At 35.1% G+C, this 23,939-nt stretch overlaps 1 protein-coding gene across 2 annotated transcripts in view; it reads left to right on the top strand.

Annotated features, from left to right (window-relative positions):
• PIK3C3 (phosphatidylinositol 3-kinase catalytic subunit type 3) overlaps positions 1–23,939 on the top strand; it is a 173,477-nt gene that overhangs the window by 125,474 nt on the left and 24,064 nt on the right. For both annotated transcript variants that reach the window (XM_077135585.1, XM_077135584.1), the window contains exons 17-22: positions 1,659–1,787; positions 2,442–2,511; positions 3,327–3,391; positions 7,253–7,337; positions 14,557–14,631; positions 22,364–22,532. In XM_077135585.1, coding sequence (XP_076991700.1) covers positions 1,659–1,787; positions 2,442–2,511; positions 3,327–3,391; positions 7,253–7,337; positions 14,557–14,631; positions 22,364–22,532 — 593 coding nt within the window. The remainder of the gene's footprint in view (positions 1–1,658; positions 1,788–2,441; positions 2,512–3,326; positions 3,392–7,252; positions 7,338–14,556; positions 14,632–22,363; positions 22,533–23,939) is intronic.

The following is a 23,939-nucleotide window of genomic DNA, read 5'->3' as shown; positions in this document are numbered from 1 at the left end:
CCTTTTAATATGCTACTGAAAATATAATTGTTTTCTTGAATTCTTTTTCAGATTGGTAATGATTGGTGTGATATCAATCAAAATGGGATATCATTTTGTGTATAATAACCATTCCTGACATTTTTTTCATAGATTTTAAGTATGTGGACATCCTTGCAAGTTCTGATTTGTTTAGGAATAATGGCTCTGAGGCAACTAATGCATACCTCTGGCATGGGTTGTAATCATTTTTGTGTTATGGATGCCTTTGAGAATCTGGGGAAAGTGATGGATTATATCCTTTAGAAAATTTCACATCTGATTGCATATACAATTACAAGGGGATCCCTGTGGCCTTTAATGAACTTCTTAGAATCAAAATGGTTAAGAAGCCTTTTTTCCCCCTTTAGTATTTTTTCAAGAGTATTTTGTAGACCTTAAGAGCCAAGGATGGATCTTCATGGGGAGTGGACCCCTTAAGGCAGAGTGATTGGTGATAGTTGTCATCTGTTTGCATTTTAAAATTCAGAGTTTTATTCCACTAGAGCTTACAAATTTTCTTTGAATTATTTGTGGTGCCTTTTTTCCCAACAATTTATAGGAAAGTTTTCAAACATTAAGCAAATTTGAAAGAATTTTACAGTAAACAATTGTCTGTCTACCACTTCAATTTTATCGTTAACAATTCTTTGTATTGCTTTATAATGTACCTGTACATCCTTCTGGGTTAGCTTTTTGTGTTATTATTTCGTCTTTGTTAGGTTAGCGTTAGTGCTATTTGTTTTCTTCATTTTTCTGACTCATTTATTTTCTTTGGATTTTATTTTCTTTGAATTATTACAAATTTCTCCATATTCCCGTAATTTCTTCTCAGTGATCAAAACCCTTAGGGCATTCCTCCCAGAAGTTTTCTGACCTTTCATGTCCAAAGTAGTATTCTCAGGGTAGTACTTTAGTATGATTCACTCTTTTCAAAGAGTATTTAATTTTATTGTTTGATTGATCTAAGAATATACTTACACCAAGTCAGAAGTTTCATCTAAGTAAGGGGAAACTTCTCAGGAGAACATCATATAGTTAATGCAAAAGAAAAGATACTGATGTTTGAAATCTCCCTTCATTTTATAATTAAAGGATTTGAGTATCCTCGTTATACAGATAGTTGTATACCTGTCATTAGATACAGCCCTCCTAATTTACCGATGCATTTTTATGTGTAGGGTATCTTTAATAATAAAAATAGTGATGGTGAACCTATATAGAATGTCTGCTATCTATCAGGTATGGTGTCAAACTTGACCTTTGTGTTTCCTGATCGCCTCAAAAATTCTGCAAAGAGATGTTACCTTTATTTTATAGGTCAGAAAATGGTTACAGGATATGCACAACATGACCCAGCTAGTTCCTTGCAGAGCTTGGATGCATATCCATGACTGTTTTACTTTAAAAGCTTGTACTCTTTTCACCACGATTAAAAAGCTTGTGCTTTTTTCCCACTATTAGATAGCTCACCTTTTCTCTCCAGTGTTGGTTAATGCATCGTCCTACCAACTCATCTTGCTTCTTTAGATAATATGTATGTTTATTTTCCTTATATGTCTGCATTTCCTTCTGAGTGTAGTAAATTTCTATCCATTCTTTCCATCTAAGTTTTTTAAAAATCTTTTTTCTTTCCCCAGAGTGCCCTTATGCCTGCACAGTTGTTCTTTAAAACAGAAGATGGTGGCAAATATCCAGTTATCTTTAAACATGGAGATGATTTACGCCAGGATCAACTTATTCTTCAAATCATTTCACTAATGGACAAGGTGAATATAACCTTATGATGTTGGGAATATTTTTTCATTTTAAAAATACTATGGTTTTTTGCACATGGCACGTATGGGGACAGAAGTATTTGAAATATTCACGTATACTCGTAGAAAGGTTAACAAAATCTACTTGACCTTGAGACACTTAGTTGTTTTTATGTACTGCAGAATGGCTCTTGTGATCAGTATAAAATGAAACTGTGTATGTTCTATTAAAACTTTTTTCCTAATTAAGTTCTATTGGTGTTGGACGTAGTAATTTCTTCAGCTTACTCAATTAGATCTTCCATTTGTGAAAATCTCATTCCTATCCCTGGGTTTTAAAAAATGTTTTCTCACTTTTCCTTTTTTTTGATTTCTGAAAAACTTTGTTTTTGAGAAGGATTGTGTAGATCATAGAGGAACTTTGTTCTGAAATCTGACAGTGATTTAGAGTATTATGAAAAATAAGATATACTCTCATGAAAATGCATAATAACTCTATTTTGGTGATTGTGATTATCAAAGCTAACATAACTTTTATATTTATGTAAGCGCTAATTTAGGTTGACCTTCAAAATAGTATATTAAACTGCTGTAATACTGGTCCACAAAACTGTTTCTTAGTAGTCTCTGTGTTTGATTAATATGTTTTTGTCTTTTGATTGGAAGCTGTTACGAAAAGAAAACCTGGATTTAAAGTTGACTCCCTATAAGGTATTAGCTACTAGTACAAAACACGGTAAGCTTATTTTACATCATGATTATTTATATAAATGCCCAGTGAGTAAGAAATTTTCAATTTCTTAATTGATAATTGACCACTAAGAATGTTAGAGATTCAACATCGTTGGTAGCACTGAAGATCAGTTGATCTTGTCTTTCATGTTTGTACATCGTGAAATCATTCAACAATATTAAGAATTAGAAAACTTAACAGCTTTAAGATGTATTACTTTGCATTCACAATAGTTGCAACTCAGTAGTTGCTTACTTAGGTAGTCTGTGTCCTGAATTATCATTTGAAAGTTACAATGACTCAAGATTTGGAGTATGCTCTTCTTTTAAAAATTATTCAGCAAAAATGCTTCCTTATCTACTGATCTATCTATCTATTGCATATAAGTGTTTCTGAGATTGAATAACTCTGGAAGTTGGGTAGAAACTTTGCTGGGATTGTTTGCCTAATGTTTATTGTAAATTCCTTAGCCTGCTTACTCTTAGAGCTTCTTAGTCTAGCAACTTCCTACCCTTAGGTACCTTGAAGAAGCATAAGTATCTGTTTTAGGTTTATTATTTTGTGTTCCTCATGAACAATAATAAAAATTGGCCCAGAGAAACATTTATTTACTTCATTAAAAAAAAAGTTTCCTTGTAGTTACTATGGCATGAATGCCAATATAAACTTAGGTTTATATGTTTATAGACCCTTTTTAGGTTTTTCAGGTTTGTGTCTTAAATATGTTTATAGATGAAAGTTAATCTTAGCAGAACCTTTGTTTTTTTATTACTTAACTGATAACTAAAATTTACTGCCATGCTTATACTTATGTTTAGGCTTCATGCAGTTTATCCAGTCAGTTCCTGTTGCAGAAGTTCTTGATACAGAAGGAACCATTCAGGTACAATATTTTAAAGATTTATCCAATTCAAGAGTATATTCATGTTGAAAAATTCAGTCTTTATAATAGTTGAGTTAAAAATGAAAGTCTTTTACTACCCCATCCTTACCTTCAACCTTGTTTCTCCTTTTTAATATAAGAAAAGGAGTGGCAGATACTTCCTGTGATTAAGTAATGTATGGCTGTTAAGGTTTTTTGCAGTTTAAATACACGGATTAGTGTTTTTCACCTCTTTAAAAGTTTATTTTTACTATTTGTAAAGTATAATCTTTCTTTTTCCATACGTAAGGAATATATATATGTAATTCACACAGGAAAATAGCTATGACTGAGATGAAAGATAATACAGAAAAAGGTTTGCGAGAGAAGATATTTGTTATAGTGTGTTTTCATGTTTCCCAGCTTAAGAGTATCCCAATAATTCAGTTTGGGATTTATTTTTTATTGTTTTAAATGTTGTTTATTGTGAAATATGCATACAAAAAAGAAAAAGCACTAATGTTCAAAGTACATTCCAACAAGCAGCTACAGAACAGATTTCATAGTCTGGTATGGATTACCATTCCACTGTTTCAAGTTTTTCCTTCTAGCTGCTCCAAAACACTGGAGGCTGAAAGAAATTTTAGTATGGTGATTCAGCAGTCATACTCATTTGTTAAATTCCATCTTCTTTCTTAGAACTCTACCCTCTCCTTTTCTTCTTTTAATATTTTTATTATAAACAACGAACAAACATACAAACATTCTTGACATACATTCTTTTTTATTATGAACAACAAATATATGACATACAGCATTCTTGACATGGTTACAATCAATTGCTCACAATATCATCATATAGTTGTGTATGCATCACCATCATTTTTGAACATTTCCCTTACCCTTTTCCCTCTCATTGACCACTAATATTTCAATCTATTCAATTTATTTTAATCTTTGTTCCCTTCTACTATTTATTTCTTATCCATATTTTTAAATTATCTATCCATACCATAGATAAAAGGAGCATCAGACACAAGGTTTTCACAATCACACAGTCACATTGTGAAAGCTATATCATTATACAATCATCTTCAAGAAACATGGCTACTGGAACACAGCTCTGGTACTTCCCTCTAGCCACTCTAATACACCATAAACTAAAATGGGGGTATCTGTATAATGTGTAAGAGTAACTTTGAGGACACCCTCTTGACTCTGAAATCTCTCAGCCACTGACACTTTATTTTGCTCATTTCTCTCTTCCCCCTTTTGGTTGAGAAAGTTTTCTCAGTCCTTTGATGCCGAGTCCCAGCTCATTGTAGGGTTTCTGTCCCACATTGCCAGGGAGGTTTACACCCTTGGAAGTCGTGTCCCATGTAGAGAGGGGGAGGGCAGTTTGTTCGCTTGCCACATTGGCTGAGAGAGAGAGGCCACATCTGAGCAACAAAAGAGGTTCTCTGGGAGTGACTCTTAGGCCTAATTTTAAGTAGGCTTAGCTTATCCTTTGTGGGGATAAGTTTCATAGGGACAGACCCCAAGATTGAGGGCTCAGCCTATTGATTTGTTTGTCCCCACTGCTTGTAAGAATATCAGAATTCTCCAAATGGGGAAGTTGAATTTTTTATCCTTTCTCCCCATTCCCCTAAGGGGACTTTGCAGATCTTCTTTATTCACTGTTTAAATCACTCTGGGATTTATCAGGGTACACTAACCTGGACAAACCTACAAAATCTCATACCCTATTCAAGATTCCATGTACTTATAGTGTTCAATTAAACATATAAGTTAAATTAGGAAATGCACTAGTCAAAATATAAATTTTGTATCAAATAAACATTTCTTGCTTTAGTCTCACACAGAAGTTGAAGTTTTAAAATATGAATAACCATCTGTTTTCAACACTCTTCAATCCATTCCCTTGTTTTTTTTCACATAGAAGGATTTTTTAATTTATGCTTTTAATCACCATCATTGTACATTCTAGGCATTCCTAAATTATACCATCTCAGTTTTTATCATCCATCTTTCATTCTGGTTTCATCAGTATGGGATTTAGATTTTCAGAAAAGCATTACTCTTATTCCTTAGAAACACAAGTTATTCTGTTATTTGGTTTGGAGTGCAGTCATGTGTAATGGTTGAAAGTTCAGGCTAAGAGTATTAGACTATACAGTTGTATAGTAGCTATGAAATTCCCAACTATATAACCTTGAGTTAAGAAGACTGAACATAGCAGGCCCAAGATTGATATTTTAAGAAAGGCCTGCTTGTCAAAACAGCGTTTGTATGGCATCCAGGAACTTGGCTTTTAGAGTATTCTTTCCATCCCCTAACTGATAAATGTGGTTCACTGTGCCTAGACTGTTTGTTCAAATGATGTGACTTATAGCAGAACCCTGCTTTCCTTCTGGGTTTTGGAATTTTGTTTAGTTGCTAGTTAGAGGATGCCGATGTGACCAACCCCTAATGAAAACCTTGTTGCTAAGTCGCTATCTGGCTTCTTAGACAGAAGCTTTGCACTCATGTCACTGCATTTTTCGATGTTGGAGAAAGTAGTAAACTCAGCGTGTCCCCTCAAGGAAGGGAGTGAACAATGAGGTCTGTGCGTGGATTTTTGCAGACTTAGATGTATTTTTCCCTTGCTGATCCTATTCTGTATGTTCTTTTGTTGTAATAAACCTTAGTCATGAATACAACTAAATGTTCAGTTCCATGAATTCTCTAGCAAATCACTGAGCCTATGGGTCATCTTGGGGACTTCCCAGCAAACTCTTCAAACCTCAGGTTTGCATGTGTAAAATTGGAAATAATAGCACCTTATTCTGAGGGTTGGTCTGAAGATGACATGAAGTATATGTCAGACTCTTCATGTAGGTTTTAATTGAAGTCATTATTTAATAGTTATTATGTTGCTTTGTATAATTATGATTTTGTGAAATGAAAGAAAATAATAGTGTCTTGGCTCTGTGTCCAATATGTGTAAATAGTTCAGTTGGGTTGTAGGGTACTATCTTCAATTTTATTTGATAATTATTAGTTGTTTTCCAGAATAGTTGTACACCATGAGTTTCACCTTGCTATGTATCTTTGCCATTGGTGTTTCCTAACTTCTAATATTTGGTATCATTGTGGTTTTAATTTGCATTTCCCTATAAGGGTTGAGCATTTGAAAATATATTTATGGGCCATTTATTACTTCTGTGAACTGCTTGTTCACGTCTTTTGCCCATTTTTCTATTGGGTTGCTTTTTCTTGTATATTCTAGCTATGTATCTTTTGCCAGATATAATGAGCGTCCAGAAAAGCTGAAAACAAAGAATAAACTTAGTTTTAAACAGTATATGTTAGTTGCATTTCAAATGCAACAAATTATATGCTCAGTTTGTTCTTCTTAGACACCTAAATGTAAAGGAATGGTCTAGGTGGTAATCTAAGGGGGAAAATACTTTAAATTTCCAGTGTTTTCTAACTCTTTGAACACCTTTTCTGCATTTATTATACCCCTGTAATTCTTTTCTTCAATCAACATCCCTTACTGTATTATTTCTTCTGAATTTCTAAAATTCTTAGCATTTACATTCAATTTCTTTTTTAAATATTTGGAATTAGCTGCTAAAACGGTTTCCATTAACAAATTCAATAAGTGTTGTTTAAAAACTCATGTTCACCATTAGGGGAATACATGATATGCGAATTAGATCACAACAAAGCTATTACCAGAAACACTGATTCTTGAATAATATGCTTTTTGAGGTCCACATTTTATAATTTTTTGACTGAGTTTTAAAACAGACATTTGGTCATTATTTACCTTTCAAAGTGCCTAATTTATTTAACGATTGTGTTAAATTAGTAAACATGTAAATCATGTCCTTTCAGAACTTTTTTAGAAAATATGCACCAAGTGAGAATGGACCTAATGGGATAAGTGCTGAGGTTATGGATACTTACGTTAAAAGCTGTGGTAAGTTTCTCAAGCTATTGCTTTCCATTGCGATGTTTGAATAAAAGAAAGCAGGATGTCCTTAGAACACGTTAATATTTAAATGCTCTATAAGAAGAGTAAAGTATATGTTGGTAAAAAAAGTCATTAACACTTTGACATCAATTAAATATATTATGATTTCAATGCCCCTCTTCCTGAGAGCTGTTAATTTTCTCCTACATTTTCTGTCTTTGGTTAACTGCAATTAAGTTGATTGTGATTCTTATTACATTAAAATACTATATCAGGGCTTCTCAAACTCTGGTGTACATAGCCATCACTTTGAGAGGAATGGATTTCTGGCCATTGCCCCTAGAGATTCTCAGCAGGACTGGGGTAGGGTGTAAGTGTTTAGCTCTTATCCACCTTCCAGGTGATGGAGATACTGGGAATCTGTCAATCGCTTTTTGTGTAGCACTGCTGTAGATCAGGGGTCAGCAAATTTTTTCCCTAAAATCTTCCAGATAGTAAATATCTTAGACCTTTTTTGGCCAGGTAGTCTCTTGTTATAACTATTCATTCTGTCATTGTAGTTTTAAAGCAACCCTAGATAATATTAAATGAATTTTCATGGCAATATTACAATAAAGCTTTATTTACAGTGGCCGACCAGATTTGGCCCTCTCTGTACTTTGCCATCTCTTGATCTAGATGACCCTCGTGTCCCATCAGTGGACCACTGGATGTGTAGAGAATTACATTCAGCATAATCTTATTATAGTGGCTTAGACCATGTAAGTGTTTTTTTTTAAGACAAGAAGTAAGGGATCGCTGTCATTGCTTCAGCTGTTTACTGATGTTGGGGCTGGCCAGGGACTCTGATTCTCATGGCCTTTTCCTCATGGTTCACATGCCTGCTACAACTGCGGTCATCTGATATTCTGGCTGGAAATGAGAAAAGGCTAAAAGCACAGCATATCCCAAACAGAATAGGTCCGGATAGGCCTACTCCCAAACACTTACTAATCAGATTGTCAAATATCAAAGACAAAGAAAATTCTGAAAGCAGCCAGAGAAGAGCAATCCATCATATACAAGGAAAGGGTGATAAATCTGTGCAGATTTTTCAGCAGAAACCATGGAGGCAAGAAGGCAATGACATGATATATTTAAGATTCTGAAATCTTGCAAACCAAGAATTCTATGCCAGCAAAACTACTAAAATGATTGTTTTCACACAGTCACTGGGAGAATTTATGGCTAAGAGACTGGCTTTATCAGAAATACTACAGGAGAGAAAGGTCTAGAGAAGAGTATAGAAATGAAGACTATCAGTAAAGATAAAAAGAGAGAAAAACAAATATGACGTGTAAATTCCAAAAGACAAAATGGTAGAAGAAAGTACACTGCCTTTATAGTAATAAGTAATAACATTAATGATGAATAGATTAAGCTGTCCAATTGAAAGAGATGGGCAGACTCCCCCTGTCTACATGGAACGTGACTCCCACGGGTGTGGACCTTCCTGGCAACGTGGGACAGAAATCCTAGAATGAGCTGAGCCTCAGCATCAAGGGACCGAGAAAATCCCTAGAATGAGCTGACACTCAGCATCAAAGGATTGAGAAAACCTTCTCGACCAAAAGGGGGAAGAGCGAAATGAGACAAAATAAAGTGTCAGTGCCTGAGAGATACCAGACAGAGTCGAGAGGTTATCCTGAAGGTTATTCTTACACATTAAATAGATATCACCTTGTTATTCAAGATATAATGGAGAGTCTGGAGGGAACTGCCTGAAAATGTAGAGCTGTGTTCCAGTAGCCATGTTTCTTGAAGGTGATTGTATTATGATATAGCTGTGACTGTGTGATTGTGAAAACCTTGTGTCTGATGCTTCTTTTATCTGCCTTATCAACAGACGAGTAAAACATATGGAAAAAAATAAATAATAGGGGGAACAAATGTTGAAATAAATTTAGATTGAAATGCTGATGATCAATGAAAGGGAGGGATAAGGGGTATGGTATGTATGAATTTTTTTCTGTTGTCTTTTTATTTTTTTTCTGAATAGATGCAAATGTTCTAAGAAATGATCATGATGATGAATATGCAACTGTGTTGTGATTATATGTAGAATGGAATGATCATAAGTTAAGAATGTTCGCGTTTGTTATTTTTTTTTTTTTAAATTAAAAAGTTAAAAAAAAACAGACTGGCAGAATGGGTTAAAAAAAGAACCTATCTATATGCTGTCTAAAAAGAGACTCACTTTAGACTCAAGGACAAAGACAGATGGAAAGCAAATGGTTGGAAAAAGGTATTAGATACAAACAACAACTAGGAAAGAACAGGGGTAGCTATAAATTAGACTAAAACAAAAGAGACGAAGAAGGACGCTATGTATTAATAAAAGGAACAGTTCATCAAGAAGACATAACTATCATAAATATTTATGCACCGAGCCAGAGTGCCCCAAAATACATGAGGTGAACCCTGGCAGCACTAAAGGAAGTAGACACCTCTAAATAATAGCTAGAGACTTCAGTACACCTCTCTCTTTAATGGATAGATCTAGACAGAGAATTAGTAAGGATCAGTAAGGATTTTAAATTGTACAATAAATGAACTAGACTTCACAGATATTTACACCCTACAACCAGATACACATTTTTCTCAGGTGTTCATGGATCATCCTCCAGGATAGACTACTTGTTGGGTTACAAAGCAAGTCTCATTAAATTTTGAAAGATTGAAATTATACAAAATACTTTTCCAGATCATTATAGCATGAAGTTGGAAATCAATAACAGGTGGAAGGCCAGAAAATTTACAAGTATATGGAGGCTAAATGACACATGAATATTAGAGCAGAAATGAATGAAATTGAGAATATGAAAACAGTAGGGAAAATCAGCAAAATTAGAAGTTGGTCCTTTGAGAAAATCAACAAAAATATCGATGGACCCTTAACTGGGCTGACAAAAAAAAACAGAGAGAGGATGCAAATAAATAAGATCAGAAATGGAAAAGGAGATATAGTCACTGACCCCACAGAAATCAAGGAGGTACTGAGAGGCCACTATGAGCAACTATATACTAATGAACTAGACAGCATAGATGGAATGGATAACTTCCCAGGAAAGCGTGAATAGCCAACACTGACTCAGGAAATAGATGACCTCAACAAACCAGTCACAAGAAAAGAGATTGAATCAGTTATCAAGAAGTTCCCAAAAAACAAAAGTCCAGGACCAGATGGCTTCACATGTGAATTCTGCTAAGCATTCAAGAAAAAATTAATACCAGTCCTGCTCAAATTCCTCAAATAAATCAAAGCAGAGAGAAAACCACCTAACTCATTCTACAAAAAAGAAAATTACAGACTAATCTCTTTAGTGAATATAGATGTAAAAATCCTCAACAAAATACCTGCAAATAGAAATCCAACACCTTAAAAGAATTATACACCAACACCAAGAAATATTTATTGCAAGTATGCAAGGCTTTTCCAACACAAGAAAAACAATTAATGTAATATACCACATTAATAAATCAAAGCAGAAAAACTACATGATCTTCTTGATTAATGCAGAAAAGGCATTTGACAAAATTCAACATTTTGTCTTGATGAAAACACTTCAAAGAATAAGAATAGAAGGAAACTTCTTGAACATGATAAAAGGAATATATGAAAAACCCAAAGCTAACATCATCCTCAAGGGGAGAGACTGAAAACTTTCCCTTTAAGATCATGACCAAGACAAGTATCCCTACTGTCACCATTGTTATGCAACATTGTGCTGGAAGGTCTAGCTAGAGCAGTTAGACAAGAAAAGGAAAAGCCATCTAAATTAGGAGTAAAATTCTTCACTGTTTGTAGATGACATGATATGATACTATTTGTCAAAAATCCCAAAAAATATACAGCAAAGCTATTAGAGCTAATATATGAGTACAGCAAAGTGGCAGGGCACAAGATCAACACCCAGACATATACTAGCAATGAGCAATCTGAGGATGAAACTAAGAAAAAAATTTCATTTTCAATAGCAACCAAGAGTCAGATATTTACAAATAAATTTAACCAGGGTTACAAGACCTATAGGCAGTTATAGTAATAAATAAAATAAATCCTGGAGATAAAAATTCAAAAGTAAAAACACATTGAGATATCATTTCACACCCACCAAAATGGCCATTATTTAAAAAAAAAAAAAAAGACAAGTAGTAGATAGGGTGTGGAGAAAGCGGCCCGCTTATTCCCTGTTGGTGTGAATGTAGAATGGTGCAGCTTCTCTGGATGGTTGTTTGGTGGTTCCTCAGGAAGCTAAGTATAGTGTTGCCATATGTTCAGCTTTACTAAGTATATATTCAGATGAAAGCAAGCACACACAAAGACATTTGCGCACCTATGTTTATAGTGGCATTATTCATGATTGCCAAGAGGTGGAAACAGCCCAAATGTCCATCAATGGACAAGTGGCTAAATGAGCTGTGGTATATACATATAATGGAATATTACACAGCTGTAAGACAGAATAAAGTCTTGAAGAGTGCAACAAAGTAGATGAAACTTGAGGACATCATGCTGAGTGAAATTAACCAGAAACAAAAGGACAAATACTGAATGGTCTTACTAATATGAACTAACACTAGGGAGTACACTCTGAGTGTCTAATTTAAGAACACAGGTTATCAGAAAATAGAAAGAGGGTAGAGATTGGCATTTGATATTGGAGAAGTATAGAATGTTCAGTTGGACTGATTGTAAAAATCCAGAAATTGATAGCACAATTTCTTATGGTAGCAATACAATAAGTACACTGAACAATGCTGAGTGTATGTTTGAGGGAGAAGAGTTGGGGCCTTGAAGGAAGGACAGAGGATAAAGACTGGGGTGATATAACCTAGCAATGCCTAGAGTGGACAGTGATGGTGATTATGTGTGTGAATATAAGTGTTTTTGCACGAGAGAGAACAAATGAGTATCAACATTGCAAGATGTTGAAAGTGGGATGGTAGATGGGAAAAATATATAATCAGTGCAAACCAGGGTCTATAGTTGACAGTAACATTGTAATATGCTTCCATTGAATGTAAGACAATATGCCAAACCTAAATGTCAGTAAGTCAGGGTTCTGGTGGAGGGGTATGGATTCTTTGCATAAGAATAGATTGTAATGGTAAAGGCATGGCTATGTAATTATAGCAGGAACCATCGAATTTTTTACTTAGGTTGGATTATATGACTTGTGATAAAACTGTTTAAGAAAGGACAGAGAGATGTAAGTGCTAGAGAAAATGTGGACAGAGAGATGTAGCCATTCATTGTTGGTAGGGAAGCAGAATGGTACAGACCCTCTGGAGGGCAGTGTCTCCACAAGAGACTAGGGGTGGCAGTTCCCATATGACCCTGCGACTCCATTGCTAGATGTATACTTGGAGGAACCGAGGATGGGGACAGGTATGGACATTTGCACACTGGTGTTTATGGCAGAAGTGTTAGCAATTTGCAATGGGTAGAGGGGTTAAAGGGTACATCTGAGAAATGGAAGGGGGAACTGTGATGTATACATACAATGGAATACTGAGAGACTGCAAGAAGTAATGAGATTGTGAGGCTTGCCTCTAGGTGAATGAACCTTGAGGACAGTATATTGAGTGAAACAAGCCAGAAATAAAAAGATAAATAATACCATGGTATGTTCATAGTAACTATAATATCCAAACTCTGAGAATTGAAATCAAGAGCATAGTTATCAGGTTAAAGCCTATTGTAAAGGTTCCTAGACTATAAGCTCTTACAGCAATCGTATCTTGTTTGCGGTTGTAACTGTTATTTCTAAATTCTGGGATTCTGAGCTATTTTTGTGATATGCCTATGACTCAGAATTAGAGCTCCGAAGCTATGAAAGTCAGCATTACTCCATAAGGCCACTCCTAAAAAGTTGAAAAAGTGATGAGACTTCAACTAGAGATATGAATGAAGCTGATTGAGATGGGACAAAGATTGTTCAGAGTACAGGGTAAAGGATGATATGGTCTGTATTTTAAATTTTCGTCTTCTTTGTGAGACCAAAGGAAGTGAGCTTTATTTGGTACAAAATGTATAATTTTGATAGCATACTATCTAATTTAATTTAATGTATATGGTTAGAGTATTTGAAACCATAATTACATGGAACCCTGAATTGGGAGTCAGATTTTAGTTGGATTGTATAGGTTCTTGTGATGCCCTGATACAGCCCAGAGTAATTTGGGCAGAGTATGAAAAATCATTTGCAGAGTCCCCTTGAGGGTCTGGGGTAAAGGGAGAAAATATCCCACCTGGGGAATTCCTGATATTCTTACAAGCATTGGGTACAACCAGTTTAATAGGCCAAGCCTTCAATCTTGGGGCTTGCCTCTATGAAACATTCCTGCAAAGGAGAAGCTAAATCTCCTTATAATTATGCCTAAGAATCACCCCAGAGAACCTCTTTTGTTGCTCAGATGTGGTCTCTCTCTCAAAGCCCAACTTGCCAGGTGAACTCACTGCTCTCCCCCCTATGTGGGACATGACTTCAACTGATGTAAATCTGCCTGGCAACGTGGGACATGACTCCCGAAGATGAGCCAGGACCTGGCATCATGTGATTGAGAAAACCTTCTTGACCAAAAGGGAGCAGAGAGAAATAAGACAAAATGAAGTTTCAGTGGCTGAGAGATTTCAAATAGAGTCAAGATTATTCTTATACATTATATAGATATCCCTTTTTAGTTCTTAGTATATTCGAATAGCTAGAAGGAAATACCTGAAACTGTTGAACTATTTTCCAGTAGCCTAGATTCTTGAAGATGATTGTATAACTATATAGCTTTTATAGTGTGACCATGCATGACACTCCCTTTATCCAAGGAATGAACAGATGAGTAAAAAAATAGACAAAAAATAAATAATAGGAGGGGAATTATGGTAAAAATAAAAATTGAATACATTGCAAATATTAGTGGTAAGAGGGAGGGGTGAGGGGTTTGGGATGTATGGGGTTTTCTTTTTTCTGGAGTAATGCAAATGTTTTAAAAATGATCATGGTGGTGAATATACAACTATTTGATGGTATTGTGAATCGTTGATTATATACTTTGGAGGAACTATGTTGTGAGTGAAGGTAACTCAGTAAAAATATTTTTAAAAAACATTGGTGGAATATATAACCTGGTTTGCATGTGTGCTTTTATAATTCTTTTTTTTCTTTCTTTCTTAAACTTACTGCAGCTGGCTATTGCGTGATTACATATATACTTGGAGTTGGAGACAGGCACATGGATAATCTTTTGCTGACAAAAACAGGTAACAAATAATGACTGCTAGCAAATGCACATTTGTGATGCCAATCATTTCTTCCCATGATTCTTCCTATTAACCAAATAAGTTGTATAATATCAATCATAGAGTCCTGTCAATCCCTTAAAACGGTTACTTTAACCGTCATTTAAGGTCAGCTCCCATTCCTTCTAATAACTGCTTTATTAGTAATCCTGCAGATAATCATCTTTCCTCTACTTCTATACTTGAAATGCCTGCTTTGATATGCATGCTATATAACTCTGAATGTTAGAATGTTTTTCCTCTTACCAAACCACACCTAACTCACTTTAACTTCTTTCGTTCTTGGTTTATCTTCTAGAGTTAACATGGAATAATCATTCTTTTACCCTCCCTCCCATCCCATCCCCCCCCCCCCTTTTTTTTTCGCATGGGCAGGCACTGAGAATCGAACCCAGGTCTTTGGCATGGCAGGCAGCAATTCTCCCACTGTTGCACTGCCCTCTACCCCTTCTTTTTGAGGAATCTTTGCCCCCATGGCTTTACAGCATCTCTGTCAAACAGTTTCCAAATTTAATTCCTTACCTCAATCCATTTCATTAGTTTCTTACTTGAAATATGAATTATTGTCAATTGTACAAATTGTCTTCTTCCATTCCTTGCCTAGACCTGTTCCTCACCTCATTTCCCCATCTCAATAAATAAATCCACCCAGTTGTTCAAGAACCTGAGTCAATCTTAATACCTTTCTTGCCAGCAAATCACGTATCAAATCTATTAGCTAGCATGTCTTGTCTGCTGCTCACCTCCAAAAAAGATCATGAAGTCACCCAACGCTTTCATCTCTACTGCTGTCACCCCAGCTGAAGCCCCTGTCATCTCTTGCCTAAAAAATTTTAATACCATCCATACTCTACTATGGCTGTTCATGTGCCCACTTGGGTCTTCTATTTGTTCCCAGAAAAAATCCAAACCACCCCTGCTTCAGGCAACTGCCCTTGTTTTTTTCCTCTTCCTGAAAATCTCTTCCCTCGGATTTTTGCTTGGCTGACTTTGGTTATTAAGTCTAACGGCATCTCCTTAGAGAAGCCTTTTCTAACGCTTCGGTCTGAAATAGCATCTACTAACCCCTTCCCATTGCTCATTATTTTGTTTTCAGAATAACACTTACCACTAGTTGAAGTTGTCTTTTTTGTACTTAATCCAGTGATTATTTATTGAGCACCTACTATGTGCTAAGTGCTATTCTAGGGACTGGGGATACCAAAGAGAACAAAACAAACACAAGACCTTGCCCTTATGGTACGCGTTGATTTCTTATGACCATCCCCATTCAAAATGCAAGTTCCCTTAGAGAAGGGACCTTGTACATCCAATTTACCACCATGCCCCCCATTGCCTTGCCTGTTTAATGTGTTTAGTAAATCAGTTTGAATTAATGAATGAGTAAATAAATATATCTGTTTTTCTGTGTAACCTTTTCTCCTCTGGTCTAAATAATCCACATTTTTAAATCCTTCTGCAGAAAATAGATTTTCTTTATTACCTTTATTTTTTTGGTTGAAGCATTTAGCCACATTCTATATTGTGATCATTTTATATCTACTAGTATAATACTCTGATATGTTTATTGATCACAGATATATCTATCATATACTCACAAATCCTACTTGTCTCTTCTTTTAAAAATTGATAAATAAGAGACCTTTTCTCTTGGACTTGGAGAATACCTTTCTCAGAAACAAGCTTTAGGCTTCTTATCACCAGTTTTCCACTAGAGGGTGCTCCAGATTTCCCTTTAAAAGCCAAAAACTTACCTAAAGTATGTTACTGGTTAGATAAGAGGCACATTTTTTTTTTAAATGGCATTTTTTTAAGTTATTTTTTTTCTAAACTGCTCCATAATTATTTCATCCTGTTAGCATATTAAGTCTTCCTCAGTAGGATGGATCTTTTCAGGTTATTTTGAATTAGATTTGCATAAAGAAAGACTGGTTGTATCAAGACGCTATAATATACTCTTCAACTTCTTTTAAACATTATGATTAATTTATGTGTCTCTTGTCATCTTTCACTGGCAATCTATATTTCAGAGTTTCAAGATTTATTAATTGCATGTTTGAACTGAATTTTGAATGTGGTTCATTGCAGAAAACATATTTCAGTACTTCTGAGTAAAAAAAATGCCTCAAAAATCATGAAGCATCTTCCACTGAATATTTTGTGGCCATTGTACCATATGAAAATTAAGAACTTTGGATTCTTTCATGTAACTAAGCAAGCTCATAGAGGTCAATGGAACATTTTCCATATGTTGAGTAACATCTCTCTTATTCGTCTGTTCTTCTCATTTGCCAGGTTGTACAGGTTTAGAGTCTGTAAGTGCTGTGGATGAAAATCATTTTTGAGTTGTAGTCAGAGCTCCTCTGGTGTGTCCTCTATTTCCAGTTCTGTGATATAAGAGATGGAGGTGAAAGGAAGAAGACACTCAGATTTCATTCCATTGGAGTATTTGGTAGGCTTGTCGCCAAGAAACTCTTGTAAATTTGCACAAGGCAGAATAAGATCAGACTGAGAACTCTAGGAGACTGTGAAGGAAAATGCTTCACAGCATATAGAAAATTTCATAATGTATACAAGGGGTATAAAAATACAAAATTGTTGATTAATCAGAATTGTTTTGCCCACACTTTATTTTGGTTTTGGATACAGTTAGCTTTGTTGAAGTTTCTGCTGTGCACCAGAGGACACTGTGAATCCACCATGAATGTTAAATCTGAAAATTCCTTTATAGGCGTATTATCATGTGGTCAATTATATTGTTTTCTTGAAGCAACTTGGGGGTGAATGATGTTTTCTTTGTTAATGTGTTAATATAGAATCTTTTAAGCCAGAAATTATAAAATTTAAGCTGTGGTCTGGATTGGGGATTTTACTTTCAGAGTTGGTGTCCTTAGAGAAAACTTTAAGAAGTTTTTTCAGGACAATTAGTTGTGAAAGGACTCAGAAGAAACATGGATTAGATTTATTCTGCTCTTTGGATAAAGATTTGTTTTTCATTTTTATTCTTGCAAACATGAGAGAAAAGTATAACTGAAAAGCATGTTTATTCTTCATGGTGAACAGATTTTATAATAAGATATATAAATAACTTAAACAGTTAAAACATGTGCAAATGAAAACAAGCTGGATGTCTTTATTAAATGGGAAGTTAGTCATATGTCCTAAGCATGGCCCTTCTAATCTTGAAGAAGGCTTTTCTGTCTTTGTTGTTGTTGTTTGTTTTGTTTTTTAACTTCTTTAATTGTATGATATAATATATATACAAAGCATAGAAGGAAAAAGGCAGTAATTTTCAAAGTAGTCTCCAAGTAGTTACAGGACAGATCACAGAGTTTGTCATGGGCTACCATACCATCACATCAGATTTTCCTTCTAGCTGCTCCAGAACATTGGAAGCTGGAAGGAATTTTTTTTTTATCATCACAATCAATTTTTACTTTTCTTTTTTTGTGGAAAATAATGTATATAAAAAAAGCAATAAATGTCAAAGCACAATTATCTAGAGCAGAGGACAGATTTCAGAGTTTGGTATGGGTTACAGTTCCACAATTTTAGGTTTTTACTTAGCTGCTCTAAGATATTGGAGACTAAAAGAAATATCAGTATAATGATTCAGCAATCAAACTTGTTTGTTAAACCCACCCTTCTGTGTATAACGCCACCATCACCCTTGATCTTTCTCCCACTCTTTAGGGGTATTTGGGCTGTGCTCTTTCTAACTTTTTCATGTTGGAAGGGGCTGTCAGTAATATGGGTTAGAGAGAGTGATCTAGCTGATATTCTGGAGAGCCTGGCCCCTTCTAGGTTTCAGGATTTATCTTGTACAGGGACCCATCTGGAGGTTGTGAGTTTCTGGAAAGTTACCGTAGTGAATGGAACCTTTGTAAAAATCTTATATGTTGTGTTCTTTAGGACTGGCTGGGATGATTTTGGTTAGGATTTGGCAAGTTATTATAGATAGCAATGCTTAACTGAAGCTTGTGTAAGAGTGACCTCCTGAGTAGCTTCTCAACTCTGTTTGAACTCTCTCAGCCACTGATACCTTATCTGTTACACTTCTTTACCCCCTTTTGGTCAGGATGGCATTGTTGATCCCATGGTGCCAGGGTCAGACTCATCCCTGGAGGTCATCTCCTACACTGCCAGGGAGACATTCACCACGTAGGGGAGAGGGCAATGATTTCACTTGTAGAGTTGAACTGAGAGAGGGTGAGGCCACATCTGAGCAACCAAAGTGGTCCTCCAGAGGTAACTCTTAGGCATATATATAGGTAAGCTACGCTTCTCTGCTACATACATAAGCTTCACAAGAGCCTCAAGATCAAGTGCTTGGCCTATTGATTTTGGTGTCCCTAATGTTTGACACAGTATCAGGGGTTTCCCCATTGGTAAAGTTTAATAGTTCCATATTTTTTCTCCGAACCCTCAAGGGAGTTTGCCAGTACATTTTGATTAATATGTTAATCTATTTATCTATCTATCTATATTTATATTTATATATGTTAATATATTGATCAATATATATATACATAGTATATGTATATAATGTATTTACTTAATATATTCTAGGATATATCCAGGCATTACATTAAGCTGTAAAGATTTAAAGGGCCTCATTGTTATTCTGGGCTCCCTTTGTTTTGACTGTTTAAATGAGCTGTCCAAGCAGGTTGAGTTAGGTAATGTTCTATAGAAAATTTAGTTTCCGGACAAAATAAAACTTTTCCTTTGGTCTCAAAAAGTAGGTGAAGTTCTAAAATGTAGACAATATCTTCCTTACCCCTGTGTTCTGAATTCCCTTAATCCTGACCTAGATCCACTTTTTAGCCCTCCATTCTCTATTCTTGGTCCATTTGCTTGATAGAGATAAGAATGAAGCTTATCAGGTTGAGATTAAGGTAACTGTAGAAAGCTTTTCTATTTTTCTTGGCACTTCATAGGAATACCCTCTGAGCCTTTGTCAGAAAGCTCTTAGTGAAGGAAAATAATCATTCTTACTATTTCCCTAAGTGGACCTTTTTTCCAGCATATCCTAATCGTTATCATTCCTCAGTTTGTGTGGAATTTATTCAGATACTTGTTTTAGTTCTGAGGACCCTTTTCACAGAGCACTCAATATATCAGGTTCAGAGTCAATTATTTGACTTAAAATTGCTCCTCCACCATTGGGTGACCTTGGGCAAATTACTTGATATATCTGTGACTCTGTCTTCTGATTTCTGAATGGGTAATAATAATAGAACCTCTTTCTTGTTGTGAGGGTTGAATGATATTATTGATAAGATATTATTGTGGTAGAGTGTCTCATAATACTCAGCACATAAACATTTAAGATCAACTTTGTGCTTTTGTTTGTTTACCACTGTGAGGTGAGAATTACTTACGTAGCTGTTATTTGGAATCATCATTTTCAAGATAAGAAATTGTAAAAATTTCTTTTCCAAACCCTCAAATCCAAACTCCTTTACCTTACCATCTCCCCTACATTTTCCTTTGAGGTAGCTCTTCATTTTAAATTTATAGGAAGGTTTATAGAAGAGAAACTGTTAATTTGATCATTGATTCGCCTGAAGCACTTGATGAAAGCACATTGGTGAGATTCATCTTAATTTGAGTCATTAGATATGGTAGGGCCTGAGAATTTGCTTTTGTGGCAAAGACTATCCATAATTATTTTAAGAGATTTTTTTCATTGTCCGCCTTTTTAAAATTGCTTGAGGCTGAATTCTCTTAGATTTCAATCAGAGCAATATATTGTAATAGACAGAAAACTATGAGAATCCAGCTGGTTCTATTCAGCTAGACATTAAGAGTTTGAAAAGTATAACACATTGCTACTCTTCTCACTAAATTATTTTGTTTTAGAAAAAAACATTAAAAAAGCAAATTCTGTTGAAATGTAGTTGAATTGTTATTTTTAAATGAATTAATGTTTATGGATGATCTCAGTTTTAATTTCAAAGAAAGTAAATGTTGGTGGATATAGCCCACATAAGCAAAGCTTCCTCGGGATCTTCAGTAATTTTTAAGAGCATAAACAGACCATAATATTTTAAAGTTTCTCATTGCTGGCAATGTTTTTAGCCTGCACAGAGTGATTGTTCTGCTTTATGCATTAAACAGTTTTCTAGAAGAATAGAATATTGCAGGGTATAAAACTTGATTGGCTTAACTGTTAGAAAAAATTAAAATTCGTAATATTCAATAATTTGTTTTTCTTGCATGGAACTTAAACTGCAGTCAGATACACTGTCTTTTTTTTTCTTCCTCATGCAGAAATGTTTTTTAATTTGTAAAATTAAAAAATAATTGTGAAACTATAACTCATCTGTTGTATAACTACTTGTTAAAAAACTTTTTGAACATTGTACATAAAAGCAGCATCTCTGTCCACTCTAGACATTCCTAAATTATACCATCTCAGTCTTTATCCTCTATCTTTCCTTCTGGTTTCATACGTGACCCCAGCCCTTCTGAATGAAGTACGCTTCATTCACCGTACTTATATTACTGTACTACAATCAGGTAGTATTGTGCTATCCATTTCTGAATTTTCACAATCAGTCCAGTTGCACAATCTGCATTCCTTCAGGACCAGTTGCCCAATCTCTACCCTATTTCTCTCTCCTGATAACCTGTGTTCTTAACTTTAATTCTTCTTTCTTCCTTCTCAGGAACGAAAGATTTGGGCTGGTAATCTCAAGGAAAAGAATGTAGGCTTCCCAAATAGAAGATGTAGGATGTGTTTCCTTATAAAACAAATCATAACGTATTATGAGACAAACAGGTGTGAACAGATGGCACTAGGGTGATTTTTGGTGGGCTTTTAAAATAAATCTATTTCTTCATTGAACAGTGAGTGCCTATTTTATGTCAGAAACTTTTCTGGAGCTAGGGAAAAAGCAATGCACAAAACAGACATAAATTCATTTCTTGGTAGAGCTTAGATTGTGGATCCTTGAGGTGACTTCTTGTGTTAAAATGAATCCCTGCTTTATATCTGCCTGTAAATCACAAAATGCTTTATGATTTCTGTGGCTAATCCTTGTATAAAATGAATTATCACATTCTTTCATATCTATTCTATGAATTTTTATGACTGGGGTAGAGTTTCTCTAAATGGGTATTGCAGTTCTGTTCAGCTCTTGGCAGACATGAATGTTGTGCTTGGTTGCCTAGCCTGCCACTAATGAGTGGCACAGATGAGTTGAAAATGAATCATTTGAAGCTAACAATGTAATTTGAAATTTGGGAGTTTTTTTTTGAATAGTGAAAAATTGAAGCATTAGTGTGAGTGATACTTTAATGGTCTTCCACTATATGAAAATTAGGTTAAATTTTAGCATGAGAAATTTGCTACACTGTACTAACTTCTGCTAATACCTTAAAATGTGGTTTAGGCTTTGGCTGTCTTTAATTCTGCAGATCTAAAATAGGATTTAGTTTTGAAAATTAATATTATCATGCACTAATTTTAAGCACAGCTTCATCTGAATGAAAGTGAGTTAAAATATGCTCTGAAGGCCACCCCTTAAGTCTGAGTTAGAAAACCAAGCATTTTAATAGGCTTCATCACGAACTAAATATTCTTTATGAAGAGTCACTGCTTATAAACCAGTTGTATTACATATCCCCTCTGCAGTTTATTTTCTAAGATAATTTGAAAACAAATGAGTTTTTTGTCAACATCTAGGCAAACTCTTCCACATAGACTTTGGATATATTCTGGGTCGGGATCCGAAGCCACTTCCTCCTCCAATGAAGCTGAATAAAGAAATGGTAGAAGGCATGGGAGGCACACAGAGTGAGCAGTACCAACAATTTCTTAAACAGTGTTACACAGCTTTTCTCCACCTTCGAAGGTAAGTTGATTTGTTTGACATATTTTTGATAAATTCAGTTCATACAGAAAAGAGTTTTTCAGATATATGTATCCTTTTTCAGTGATACAGGCAAAAAGAGTTCTATCTATATTAATATAGAGCCTCATATCAAACGAAGGAGAAAAACTTTTTGCTTTCCCACTAATTATCTGATTGCTGAATGCTAGCAAATGGGAAGCTGACATTAAACAAGACTGGGCAAAGACAAATGTTCAAAATCAGTGGGTTGACGTCATTTTAGTAAAGCTGACTCTGTGTACTTTGACAGTACTGGGAAAGAGCAATGATTGAAAAGCTTTGCACTATCCCTATCTCCCTGAAACCAGTTTTGGGAGATGATGTTAACTACAATAAGTTACTTCTATCTCCCTGGTTGACCTCCCACTTCTTCAAAGAATGAGCCCTTTAGCGTATTTAAAAGTGGTATTAACTGAGTTTTTATTTTTTAGCACTTTAATAGCCTCAGTTTGGATTGTCTTCAGAAGGGAGAGGTTGGAGCATTAAGAAGTTTTGTGTAGGACTGAACAGCAATATATCAGGAAGAAAAAATACAGTAAAAGCCATGTTGGTTAAATTCAGGACACAGCTCTGAAGAATAGTCAGGAATGATGGGATCTTTTGACTGTTTTCAACCTAACTATGCAAAACGAATATTGTTAATCCAGTAGAAAATTCCTACTCAGGTGATATATTGCCTGTGCATATGAGGCTTTGTCTCATTTGTCTTTGTAACCTCAATTCCTTCTGTAGTGTTTGGAATTTAGACATTCCATGTATGTTTTATTGAATGAGAATCCTCAATATTTGTATGAGAATGCCCAGAGTTTCTGACTCAGTAGGGCGAGTTCTCAAGTGACTTTGACACTGCTGGTCATAAGGGAACCATTGGAGAACCGTTGTCCTATTTTAACCTGAATTCATCTTTGTAGTAATTTTGCAGGCTTTCATTGTTAATTCAATTTCTACCATGTGTCACAAACCCTTAAACATACATTTTACAGAGGGCCACATTATTTATTGTTTGAGTAACAGATGGTTGTCAGTTTTACTTTCCAGAAATGTTGAAAGAATAGTGAAATGAACAGTGTTATTTCAGTTTGCTCTGTGATACAGAAGCAGTTTCAGAGAGATGAGAATTCTACTTTAATATCTAGGATTTTTAATTTAAAATACCCAGAGTCTATAAAAAGAACAAGATAAAATTTTGGAGATCTCAAATGAGGAGGTGATATGAAAAGATATCAAGATGATATGAAAAGATAGCTAGAGAAATGTCCAAGGTGCTCTGTCTTAATGAAAGAGCAATAACATGCTTTATAAACTGTCATTGATAATGGATTAGTTGCAATTCAGTAGACTGACAAAACAAACAAGTTATTAATGGAG

Source organism: Tamandua tetradactyla, chromosome 18 (assembly GCF_023851605.1).
Source record: "Tamandua tetradactyla isolate mTamTet1 chromosome 18, mTamTet1.pri, whole genome shotgun sequence".
NCBI lineage: Eukaryota > Metazoa > Chordata > Mammalia > Pilosa > Myrmecophagidae > Tamandua > Tamandua tetradactyla.
Note: the sequence above shows the minus strand (reverse complement) of the source record. Positions and strands in the feature narration are given on the sequence as shown.